Source organism: Cottoperca gobio, chromosome 1 (genome assembly GCF_900634415.1).
Source record: "Cottoperca gobio chromosome 1, fCotGob3.1, whole genome shotgun sequence".
NCBI lineage: Eukaryota > Metazoa > Chordata > Actinopteri > Perciformes > Bovichtidae > Cottoperca > Cottoperca gobio.
Window position 1 is genome coordinate 5827015 of NC_041355.1, and position 13425 is coordinate 5840439.

Here is a 13425-nt window from a genome sequence, read left to right on the forward strand (position 1 = left end):
TGCTGTTTCCACATGAGTGATGTGTTGCATGTGTATCTCTCACAGACAAAGATGAGTGCAGCAAGGACAACGGCGGCTGCCAGCACGAGTGCATCAACACAGTGGGCTCTTACGTTTGTCAGTGTCGCCATGGCTTTGTACTGCATGAGAACAAACATGACTGTAAGGAAGGTGGGTTTCACGTACATTCACATCAGCACACGCACTGGCATAAAAGCATCGGAGTGCACATGCACGTGCTGCCACATTCACACAAGCATGTGCTCCTTCACAAGAACAGTCATCGTCCGGCACACAGCCCTTACTCTGTTTATGCACACCAGAGTCCACATGACGATAGACTGGACCTTTCCATTTGATGACAGTATTTTTCTTTACACACATAAACCTCCACACTTAGAGCCTGCAGGCAGAGCTGTACACTCGAGGCTTAAGACGTGGGGAACTGTCACATTAAGTTACAAAGGAGAAGACTCGACTCGAGACATGACTTGAGGGATGTGAGACATGACTGTCTTGAAACTTGAAAGCATTCCAAGTTCCAAGCTTTGACCTGGTAAAATCAAAGAACAACAAAAGCAACTTGCCTTAAATAATGAATAACTCGCATAAAATAAAAATGATTTTATTACGTGCGTTGAAATGACTTGCTGTGTCATTATAAAGACTTGACTTGAACTTGACACTTACATCGTTGAACTTGAGACTTGGACCTCAAACTGTTTAAAAACAGTGCTGGTTGGTCACTATAGCTCTGTTCAATGAGACTTGACGTGGACCCTTTAGGCCTTGAGTGTTACTCTGAAGGACTTGAGATTTTCTTTGAAAGACTGCTTGACTTTTTCTAAGGACTAAAGTCTTACTGTGGAAGACTTAAGACTTGACTCGAGAAAAAGACTTAAAGACAGCTCTGGTTGTTAGTCACGATAGCTCTGAGCACTGAGACTTGGACTTGCAGCACAGACTGCACCAAGTTCAAGGTAAATCCTGCAGAAATATAAAGTTATTAAATTATAAATGATATATATATGTTATACAATTATAATACAGCATTTGTTTTGTGACAGGGGTTCTGACTGACTTGAGACTCAACTTGAATTTGCCTGAAAAGACTTTAACAGCTCTGCCTGCAATTCACTAAAGCGGTGTTCACTGTGATGTGTGTGTGTGTGTGTGTGTGTGTGTGTGTGTGTGTGTGTGTGTGTGTGTGTGTGTGTGTTCGTGTGTGAGAAACAGACACACAGAGTAAAAAAGATTTCAGTTTGACGGAAAACATTATTTATTAAACGCTATTCGCACATTCCCCTGTGCACACACATACACACAACTGTTGAATTGACATATGGTACTCAACTCTTTGAAGTTGAACTTTTGAAACTGTATACACACGCACACACACACACCACATCAACACACACACACACACTCACCTCACTAAAGGCTCCCTGTACTGCTCATAAAAACACTCATGTTTCAAACATCTGGGAGCTTGAAAGCTTCACATGTAGCGCGGTCTTCCTCTGTGTGTGTGTGTGTGTGTGTGTGTGTGTGTATGTGTGTGTGTTAGTGTGCATTAGACAAGTCATGTACGAGTCAGGTAAATTCATATCCTATCACACAGCGTTACGAACATACGTACAGTATGTCTGTGTGAAAGTTTCAGCATGTTGGATTAATACAAACATCACTTCTTAGTGATCGCAGTCACTAACACTTTGATACATCAGCAGTGGAAAAGAAAAGAAAGCAAGAAACACAAAACACTTAAACTAATCTTTTTCATGACAGGAAGACGTCTGTTAACTTGAGACTGTTTCGTAAACTGTATTTACTAAATGACTGGTAATATTATGATGCTGTGGCATCGTAAACTATTACATTTCCTGCTTTTCTATGTGAGACAAAACAGTTTTTGTCAGAGCTTAAATCTGTCAAATGTTAGTAGCTAGATTTTTTTAAGGTTTGAAGGTTTCTGTAACAATAGTGTGTGGAATATGACGTCTGTATTTAATACTTTGACTGTTAGAAAACGCTCCTTTTAGATTTATACATTGTTCTTGTAAATCCATCTCATTCTGAACATGGCTTCAGTTTGTCTGACTCTAAATAAAGACACTCTGGAATACATCCTGTTGTCCTGTGCATGCCTCCTGCCTCCCTTCACTTTCATTACGCCATTTATTTAAAGGCACAATGAGTAGGAGTCACTTATGACTCCATCTCTCTGCCTGTGTTTTCTCTTTAATTCTTTCTGTGTGACATTTCTGAGCGTCAACCTCAATACAAACGTGGCAACCAGGTGCAAGATCGGAAAAAACGCACGTATAGCGAGGCGAGACGGTAAGCACGTCGCCCATGCCGAAACAAGTTTGAATCTTCGGGTTGGTTTTCACACGCTGGCGAACACCGTAGCTATTTTTGAGCCAGGGAGGAAGGACCGACTTTGAATTTTGTGTTTTCTGCCTCTACCTAACATCATACACACCAATGCCATGTACTCTTAGTCACAACACACTAGTAATAACAGCAGTTGAGGACAGATGAAAAATAAACATTTGGCTAACTCTGGTTATATAAATATGCATTGGTGTGCAGAATTCCTAATAAAGATAATACAGGAATAAAGGTTGACTGAGTAAATGTTTTTATAACAGTATAGAGTAGTAATGTGGGCAAAGCTGCAGATCCTAGAGGTAGTTCTTGTTTTTTGACTTGGCCTTGTCTCAAATAACTTGCTTGACTTGGACTTGCCTGAAAGATGCAGCACAAACAGAACGCACCATTGACTGAGTAACTGTTTCTGTAACATTATAGCGTAGCAGTGTCTGCAAAGCTCCAGGTCCCAGAGGGATTAAAACAAAACAATTTACGCAAACATTTTTGTTGCTTTGGATAAAGAAAAAGCCAGCGAGAGGTGCACATCAGAGATATAATGTTTAATGCCATGACTTTTCATACTTCATTCAGTCATCTCTCGTATAATGTATCGAAGCACCTGAATTCGTTATGTTTCTCCATCTGTCAGGGTTTAGATTTAAATAACAGTGAGTACTGTGTTTTGTAGGAATGGTTAAAATAGTCTGAATCTAACTATAAGCACAATACAATATTCTTTTTGCTTTAAATACCTTACACCTTTAAATATTGTATTTAATGGATGACTTGTACCACTACTAATATATATTTTATATGCTATACTCCACCCATGCAAAGCAGAGAAGGCGTACTGTAGCACTGTGTTTGTTTAAAGCATGCGTGCATGTGAAATTCACACTGAACTTGTCGTCAGGATGTGTTTCTTTGAAATCTTTTCTCTCTCCTTTGGTTCTCTCGTTTCTCTCCTTCCTGTTCCCTTTCCATTTCCCCTGACCTTTTCCTGTGCAGCCATGATTTTAACTTCCTCTCTATGTGTGTGTGTGTGTGTGTGTGTGTGTGTGTGTGTGTGTGTGTGTGTGTGTGTGTATGGATATGTGTGTGCAGCTGAGTGTGAGCATAAGATCCACAGCCCTAGTGGGACCCTGAGCAGTCCGAACTGGCCAGACAAGTATCCCAGCCGTAAGGAGTGCACCTGGGACATCACAGCCACGCCGGGACACCGAGTCAAGATAGTAAGTGTGCTGAAGTCAAGCAGAGTGTGAAGCCTCTTTAAACCCTTTTCTTTAGCATTATTGGCCTTCTTCCTTTCCTCATAACAATGGATAGTCTGTGGGGTCAAAACCCTCAGGCTGCCCTCCCCCCTTCTTTCTCTATGATCTCGCTTTCCCATGTTCCACTTATGAAACCCAAATGTGAATGCGGGAGAAAGTGCACGTTTGTATATTCGGGTTAACTGGAAGCGTTTGCTCATGCGTTAGAAAGAGGCCTTGGGCAGCAGCCATCTGTGTCCTCGTGTGTGTGTGTGTGTGTGTCGTGTGTGTGTGTGTGTGTGTGCGTGTGTGTGTGTGTGTGTGTGTGTGTCCGTGTGTGTGTGTGTGTGCGTGTGTGTGTGTGTGTGTGTTTAGCCTGCACGTACACACACATGCACATGCATTTGTACATGTAAGCATTTATGTGTCACAACAAATACTCATCTTCACATTTTTCGAGTTACGTACTAACTTTGGAATGAACAGACATGTTGTGGATATCATGGATTGAAGATAGTTAAAGCTAAAAACTTCCAAGTCTGATGTGCGACAGTTATTTGTCCGAAGAGAGAAATGAGAAGAGATGATGAAGGCAGAAGGTTAGCTTTGATGCAAATGGAGATTCTGACTCACAGAAGATGCTTAACACTGAGAGGTGATCTAGGTCTAGACATACATTAGTGAGGCACTTTTACACTTTTTACCAACATGGACACATACTGTAGGCAACCAGCTGCGATGCCGGCTGCATTATTCACATACTTACCTGCATATCTTGCACCTGGAGGATTATGAAGTACATGTGAGAGGGAGCAGATCAGGGCTATATGTGGACACTGACACGTCCTCCTCGAGAAATTCTGAATGTGCACAACATATCTGAACATGGGGACTCTTGTTGAAGTTAATGTAAACAGTGGCGACACGCTCTGTTACTTTCAGGCTCAGCTTCTAACCTTACTTCACATCCTGATATATTGCTCACACTTTTCAAGTGCTTAATTGCATTCTGCCAACATGTAACATACATTTCTATGGACGCATGCGAGGAACACGAAATCTGTGAAGTGTAGCTATTCATCAATTAACTGTTTGAGGCAGAGAACCAAAAACTAAAGATATTCAGTTTATTATCACATAACACAAAGAAAATCAGCAGTTCCTCATATTTAAGAAGCTGGAACTGTGTGATGTTGGTATTTGATCTATAAATTACATTTTCTGTCAGTCAACTTATCAACTAATCAGCTAAACTAAAATTCATTTAGCTCAATCTTAAAACTCAAACTGGTCCTCACAAAGATACAAGTACCGGAGCACACATGCTGACATTCACATAATCCTCCTAAGTTCACTCATGTTCCTCATGCAGATAGTGTCACACACAGTGCGACTGTACAGCATAGACACACGTCCCTGTTCCAGACACAGTTAAATGTTTAGGGTTTGGCTCGTCTCCTCCTCTCTGCAGCCGCATGCTGAGCTCGCTGCATGTTATCAAAATTGTCATCAACTGTCATTTACTTTTGATCCCTCATCAACGCCTACGTGACTAAAAAACGCTCTACAGCATCATCTATGATAACACATTTAGTAGTTGTAATTGTAATATTTAGAAATCTGAGCATAGACATGAAGGTCATTCTTTTATTGCTTCGACACACACACACACACACACACACACACACACACACACACACACACACACACACACACACACACACACACACACACACACACACACACACACACACACACACACATTAAATGATCTTGGGAAAACAGATCCAAAAACCAGTATCTCGCCCGAGCTACCGTTAGAAACATCTGGAAACCATCACGACCCCAGAATCTAACACTTCCTCTCGGTAACGACGTCCTCACATCAGCCCACCTTCGCTCTCCTCCCTCCTTCCGCCTGACTGGTAAAAATCAGAGCGGTGCGGTGTTTGTGGTGGCGTGATGAAGCACGGCTCAGGAGACAATCAAAGGGGTGTGTGACTGTGTGTGGGAGAGAGGCCTGCAAGGTGTTATGACTCAGCTCACGGTGACTTGATTAGATTAGGAATCGTGACACTGTGTACATGCATGTCAGTGTGTAAGCAATGTGTAGAAGCAGGCCACATTCTTATTCTATGGATGTATGTTAAATAATATGAAATGCAAATATATTTATATTGGTTTGAAAGAGTTTTAAAGGTGCGTAACACTGACGGAAAATAAGATTTATAGCCTTCTCAGCATCTCCACCAAAAGTGTCTCCGATCATAGCAAACCATTAAGTTACTGGTGACAGTTAAAGTGTCTGTAATATTTCTAATATACATTAACAATGGATCACATTACTGTGTGTACCTTTATAGCAACTGTTGGCTCATTGTCTTGGTTTTCTGGCTCATTACTTTACTGTTTCGGTTCTCTGTCATCATGTCAGTTTTTGGCCACAACAGGCAGAGGTGACTCGCTGCTGAACATCGTGGAGCTAAAAGAAAACTAAAAAGCCAGATCGATTTCTCAGGAGTTGGTGGAGACCAAAAGAGAGCTAAAAAACAACAAACAACGTCACTTGCTTCCAACATGCATGGAAAGGGAAAAAGAACTTCAGCAACACTTGTAGCTTTGACCTCTTCTGAGTTTTGTGCAGAGGCAGTCAGTGGAGCAAGTGAAAGATTATCTATATGGAAAAATGACTTCAGCTACTAACGATCGACTTCCTTTCTTCTCACAGTTTTTATAATGAAATATGAATGCTTCATGTGTGTGCACTTGAAACTTCAAAGAATCAGTTCAACCACATTTTAAAACAAACAAATAAACATGTTTATATTTTTGAACCTCCTGGTTTCTTACCACACAGAGAGTTTCAGTTACATCTGCTAAGAGTTCTAGTCATCCATCTCTCAGATTTCTTCCATCATCTTAACCTAACGGAGGTTAATTCAGTTTTGTGGTGCTCAAAGATTACATTTAAAAACGACACTTATTCTGGATAATCCAGGGACCTCATCTTGAAAGGTCTTCACTGTTTCTAACAGAGAAATAGAATAAATAAAAGCAGTTAATCTTTCAACACCTTCTCACAGCTCAGCAATCCCTCATCCTCTCTGCTTCTACCTTTCCAGGCCTTCAATGAGTTTGAGATCGAGCAGCATCAGGAATGTGCATATGACCATCTTGAGGCCTTTGACGGGGACAGTGACACGGCAGCCATCTTGGGTCGATTGTGTGGCAGCAAGATCCCGGAGCAGCTGGTCTCCACCGGCAACAAGATGTACCTCCGCTTCATTTCTGACGCCTCAGTACAACGGAAGGGCTTCCAAGCTGCACACTCCACAGGTGTGTGTGTGTGTGTGTGTGTGTGTGTGTGTGTGTGTGTGTGTGTGTGTGTGTGTGTGTGTGTGTGTGTGTGTGTGTGTATGTGTGTGTGTGTCTGCAGAGAGCATCACTGGCAGTCATCAGCTTTGACTTTATTGTATAGTTATATAGTGTATAGTTTTTTAAAGAGCAATAGCTCCCTCTAGTGGTTCACAGCAGCATGTGCACGATGAAAATCATTCATGGAATTTGACAATCTGGAACAAATGCTTCATTTTGCAGATTTTAATTTCACTCTTTCTTGACCCTGTGTCTCTGCAGAGTGCGGAGGTCGTCTGAAGGCGGAGGCTCGTCAGAAGAATCTCTACTCTCACTCTCAGTTTGGAGACAATAATTACCCTGGGCACACTGACTGCGAGTGGCTGCTGATGGCCGAACAGGGCTACGGCATCGAGCTGAGCTTCATCACGTTTGAGGTTGAGGAGGAAGCTGACTGTGGTTATGACTACATCGAGCTGTACAACGGGTACGACGCCAACTCACATCGACTCGGTCGCTTCTGCGGTTCAGGGGTAAGATTTTATGTTCTTATTAAAGACTCATTTTATGTTCATCTTTGATTAGAAAACTTTCAGCAAAACCAACAATGAAATGATTTCACTGCACTTTTTATTTGGATTTAATCCCACATATCCTGCTGCTGTAAATATTCTACACATCCTACAGATATTTAGTTTATTATAAATGTTGTGCAAAAGTTCTTGTACAGTTGATTGTGTAAATATTAACCACTGCATTGCTAAATTTGTAAAAGAAGCATTATGTAGAAAAACCTATTAATTTCTCAATCAATTGAAAAATATTTGAAACAATGCCCAGTCCAAGTGGTAATTCAGTAACATTTTAGATTGATAAGAACGTCTACCTTGCAATAACACGTAACAATATAACTGTATAATATTCATAACTATGTTTTCATTCCTGTTTAATCACCTGACACTAAGAATTGTTTTCTTAAGCTTAGAATGAGCCCTTCATATCTACATAGGAAGCGGGTCCTCTTCCGAACTATGTTGCGCTGCCATGCTTCTACTGTAGCCAAACATTGGCTCAAGAGACATTATTACAGACCTTTTTACATTACTTGAATGCCACCGTAGGTTCTTCCACAAGCTTATAAAGGGAGGGGTGAGAGGAGAGGTATTCAGTTGGTTACAACCTGCATCTTCACCGCTAGATGCCACTAAATCCTACTGTACACACGGGACCTTTAAGTGTAAGATTTACTATTAAAAGTAAAAGATCTGGACAAGAAATGTCACTTTTGTAAAAATGCATAAATGTTATTAGAAAAATATGATTAAGTATAACAAATAAAAGTACTCAATGTGGAAAAATGCCCCCTGTAAGGGATACTGAATAAAGAGTACAGTAATTGAGTAATTGTACCTTGATAATCCACCAATGAGGATAAAACCAATCAAACCAGTTTCAAGTCGTCTAATTGATGTTTGTATTATACAGAATGTATGGAAAGCACACACAAAAACACACCTAAGCTCTGACGTTAACTTTATTTCATATGTAATTCATGGACTAAATTATACAAACCCTCTAAATGTCTCTCTGTCTCCCCCTCAGCCCAGGGAGGGGATCTACTCCCCCGGAGGCTGCGATGCTGATCCGTTTCCACAGCGACGACACAATCAGCAAGAAGGGCTTCCACATCCGCTACACGAGCACCAAGTTCCAGGAGAGCCTTCACACCAGGAAATGACCTCACACGCAGCCCGTGACCTCTGACCTCTGCGCAGCCCCCCGCCACTGTCACCCTGACCTTCACCACGTCAACGAGAAAAGTACAGCCTGTCCCCTTCTTCTCGGACCCGACCTGCAGATGTGGGCGTTTGCCAGCCGCGGGAGGAAGACAACACTTTTACGTGAACATTAGTCTCCCTCCGTGGCTCCACACGGGTCACCAGACAGGAAAAAAAACAAGCCGACGACTGAGAGCTCTGTGGAGGAGCTCTCATTACAGCACATCAAGCTACCCTCAGTGTGGATACTCATGGTTGCAAAACAAAAGAGTACAAACATAAACACACAAAATTCATATTCAGAATTATTAATACGAGGAACTAAGGAGCTTCTACCTAAAAGAAAAATGCATCCAACAAGGAAGTTTTGAGTCTTTTCTGACTCCTTGAACTGTGCGACTTACTGTGATCAGACGGCCGCTCTTCCCCACAGTAGCTGAGAGGAAACTCTAAAATAGACATTTTTATTGCCTTTGATGCCTGGGAACTGGTCTCTTCAACCCAGCTCAGAACGGCTGCAGATGATTTAATTTCATGTCTTATTGTAAAACCCATTGTGTTTACTGTATGTGTGTCTGTGTGTGTACAGAGAACAAGAACAGACAAAAGGCTGAAGTCCGTCATTCTTTGCTTAAAGCTTATGCAGACGACCATCGTGGAATGGAAAAAAAAAAGACAATGCAAATGGAGAATTTCCAAATGATCTGTGATTTTAATGTTAAGCCTTGCATTATGTTGTGTGCGTGACCATGCTGTTTTTGAGTTTGCACCATTTTGTAATATACTTTCATTGATGTTGGCACCCCTCCCCCCCCCCCCCAAAAAAAAAAGTGGACATCGGAAGGGAATATTTTCACAGCTGTCTCTCGTGGTGACGCGATTCTGGTTGAAGGAGAGATTCCCATGGTGCTAAAAATAAAACTACACTGAATGACAGATGACTGCGGTTGGAAGTAAAGGTTTTCAGTAGGAGACACAGTCGGCGTGCAAACAGCACAATGCATCAACAGCACTAGTCCTGTGGACCTACAATATTGCCTTAGAACCAAAGCGTATGCTGTCGGAGGACGCTCCTATGCTCTTGTGTCAGCGGAGTGTTTTCGAGGTTTTTTTGGCAGCATATTTCATTTGTTTGGAGATCTTGAATGGTTTTATTGTTAAATACAAACATGGGAAATGTAGTCTGTGTGTGAGACAGAGTGTCAATGGTGCATGAGTGTTTGTGTGTCATTTTTGGAGCTGCTCTCAGAGATACATACATACATACATACATACACAAATATTTGCGTGCATTTTCCCCCCGAACATATCTGAACACACACATCCCCTTCTGTATATTTGGAGCGTGGAGAGCAAAGTGCTGTAAACTTGAAAGAATATCAAGGTGCATACAGGTTGCATCACTTGTTGTGTTAAATGCAAAATGTGTAAGTGTGTGTTATAGGAGATTATAGAGAAACAATGTGTGTGTATGTCTGTAAACTGTATGTTTTTAAGTTGAATCATTCATTGCTGTACGTGCCAAGCTCCAGGTGACCCTGATCCACTGTAGTTTTTGTTTGATCTTTCCACCTCTGTGTCTGTAGACACTGACATGACGTCCTCTGCATCAGTCATTAAAATACACACAGGTAAAAACAACACTGTGTTTCGTGGATTATTGCTGTGTTTTGTGAATGGATTGACGTTTGTTTTACCTGTTTAGACGAGACAACAAGAGTGCCAAATATTGATTCATAAATCGAATCCTGGCTTATTCCCTTTGTGATAACTATATTTAAGTGTTTTCTTTCACATGATAATTATATTATACTTATAAAGCACATTTGATGGTTTTTGATGGCTCAGAATATGTTTGTTGTTATTTATTACTCTGTTTCCTACTCATAGTCCAAGGTGTAGTAAAAGAAGCCACTATAAAAAAATCTTTAAGTCCATTTGAGTGTTTTTGTCGGACTAACTCTATTTCCTGTCTCACTTTAAAGCATATTATTCTACCTCAACAACCATGTAATGTGTTTTCTATGTAGTCTGGGCTCTGCAACTAGAGTAAATGTAGACCTTTTCAGTGTTGAATTATGATCAATCAAGTTGATACATTTTTGGAAATATGGTTATTTGCTTTCTTGCTGAGGGTTAAATGAGATAATTAATACAATTCTCACAATCAGTGCTCCTGTTGTTGCTCTGTGTGTTGGACATAAATTAATTTTTAGCTGGCACACTGCTTATATATATATATATATATATATATATATATATATATATATATATATATATATATATATATATATATATATATATATATATAAAAATTATAATGTTTCTGCATAATGTTTGTAAGATGGAACATGATAGGAAGACATGTAAATAAACGGAATAACATAAACTAAAAGTCACAAAATCAGCAGATGACATCTGACCTCACACAGAACAGCTGATCAATCAGATCAGATCAGCTGCTCTGAGCATTTACAATTTATTCAATTAATTTATAATTGAATTTTAAATCTATAAACTGAGTAGTTTAACTCTGAAAAAGTGTATAATCACTCGGGTGGCACCATCTAGACTTCATATCAAATTCACTAGTTGCAAAGCCCCTTCTGCTGACCGCAGAAGAAAGTGTAGTTTTATCGGTACTGAGTAATATAATGTAGAAATTAATTTCATTCTGGATTAATGTATGACATAAAAATACTCAGTTGCTACTGTTATTTATCATTATTCTACAAGTTCAGGTTGATATAATAGAATTAAATGGTTTTTAAATTGCACGAGAGGCCGCTATGTGATGATAGCCGCGCGCTAACGATGTCAAGTTCCGGCAGTGTGGGAAAACAACAATGCGCATGCTCAGAGCCGCCGCACCACCTGCCACCTGCTGCAATTTGATTGGCTCTTTATAAATCTACTCCAATACATTTTAGAGGGAAATATTATATGCTACTTTTTACTCCACTACGTTTATTTAATAACTTGAGTTACTTTTAAGATTCAGATTAATAATACAAAATAAAATCAACAAATAATTGATCATGTATTATTGTAAAATAAACTTTAATGATCCCTTAGTGAATAAACGAGCTACCCAGCAGTAAATATAGTAACAAAAAGTAAACTAATCTTTTACCAGCTGCAACATTAGAGTGATGAACACATTAATGCATCAATAATTATAATCCAATATTTTGATATTATTCTGAAATGGGCCGCTGTGCAGAACGACTACTTTTACTTTTTGAAGCTAATAATGTTGTTATTTTATTTAAGTGTATTTCTACACTGTGGTATTGCTACTTTTACTGAAGTAAGACCACTGAAGTCAACCATTGGAAATATTACATTATGTCAAATTGTATTAGTAAGTGTGTTTGTTTTCTGGTTTTGCTTCAGTGCAAAGTAGTTGTTGCTCCTCCATTTTTACCTCCTAAAAACGCCACTGCATAGGTTATGCAGTTATGCAGTAGTGTACTACTGTAGGTATCACCATAAAAAACTATGATCAATTTTAGGCGCTTAACAACAGTATGAATGTTGCTCTACATAGATTAACATCTATATTTGACTTTTGACCCATTTAAAATACAACTGCTTGCCAGTATCTTGAGGATAATCCATTTACCTTTTATAGGATCAATTAGATGAGCTTCAGGTGTCACACATTTATGCAACCTGGTGCAACACACAAAGCTGTGTGCTGTTATACAACTAGTCAGCCACTAGAGGGCGCTCAGTTTGAGCTTTTAAAAGGTCAGTGCTCTAAAATGTATCAATTGTTTTGATCAAAGTGTTTTCAGTGATTTTACTTACAATGAATGCTTGTGGTTTCTTGTGGACAGCATGACTTTCTTTGATATAAACAGAATGTTGATTTGAATATGTGTAAAACTAGCACATGCCTGTTTTGAGGTGAAACAATACTTTTTAATTTGGACTTTTATGACAACAGCACCATGTTGCATGTCAAAGTGTCGTTAGGCAATATACTGGATGAGATTGCATAACCATTGGTGAGTGTTTGTGAATGAGCATTAGATTATGAGCAGTTTGGCAGCCCCTCCATCGGTCTATGAATGTGTGTGTGAATGTGTAAATGCTGACATGTAGTGTAAAAGTACTTTAGTTTAGAAAGGCGTAATATAAAGGAGTAATATAAATGCAAGTCCATTTACCTTTTACCGTGTTGCATATTCATGTTGAACTAACACCATATTAGTTGACTTAGTCAGCCTGTAGTATCACAATGTTCCCTCCAAAGCTGCAGCAGTTTTAACGTTGGCCCCCTCTACAGTTCATCCAGAGAACTGCAGTCACACTGATGTGACATCACTGTAAACTGAGGGCCAAGTTCACAGAACAATTCATCCAAATTAGCAGACACACCCCTAGTGGTATATATCTTTTCTATATAGTTTTGGTTTTATGTGCCGAGGTTTTGAGACTTCTACTATTCCAATTGAATAAAGTAGAATTTAGTTTGTGCTGCTCAAAGCATTGAAACATGAAATGAACAAAAAGCAAACTTCATGTACTCAAAGGAGCAGAATGTGGAATTTATAATAAAAACAATTATATTCAAAGCCTTTCAAATCAGTCCATTAGGAACTATTTCCTCTAACAAAACTAGAAATATTTCAATTGTTCTGATAACTCTTCCTGCCGAA

The 13425-nt window shown here is 39.7% G+C and overlaps 1 protein-coding gene across 1 annotated transcript in view; it reads left to right on the plus strand.

Moving 5' to 3' along the window:
* tll1 (tolloid-like 1) overlaps window positions 1–10399 on the plus strand; it is a 39402-nt gene extending 29003 nt beyond the window's left edge. Inside the window, 6 exon segments of the mRNA XM_029438458.1 lie at window positions 46–171; window positions 3481–3608; window positions 6749–6962; window positions 7263–7513; window positions 8583–8612; window positions 8614–10399. Coding sequence (XP_029294318.1) covers window positions 46–171; window positions 3481–3608; window positions 6749–6962; window positions 7263–7513; window positions 8583–8612; window positions 8614–8718 — 854 coding nt within the window. The 3' untranslated portion in view covers window positions 8719–10399.
* Window positions 10400–13425: the final 3026 nt, after the last annotated feature.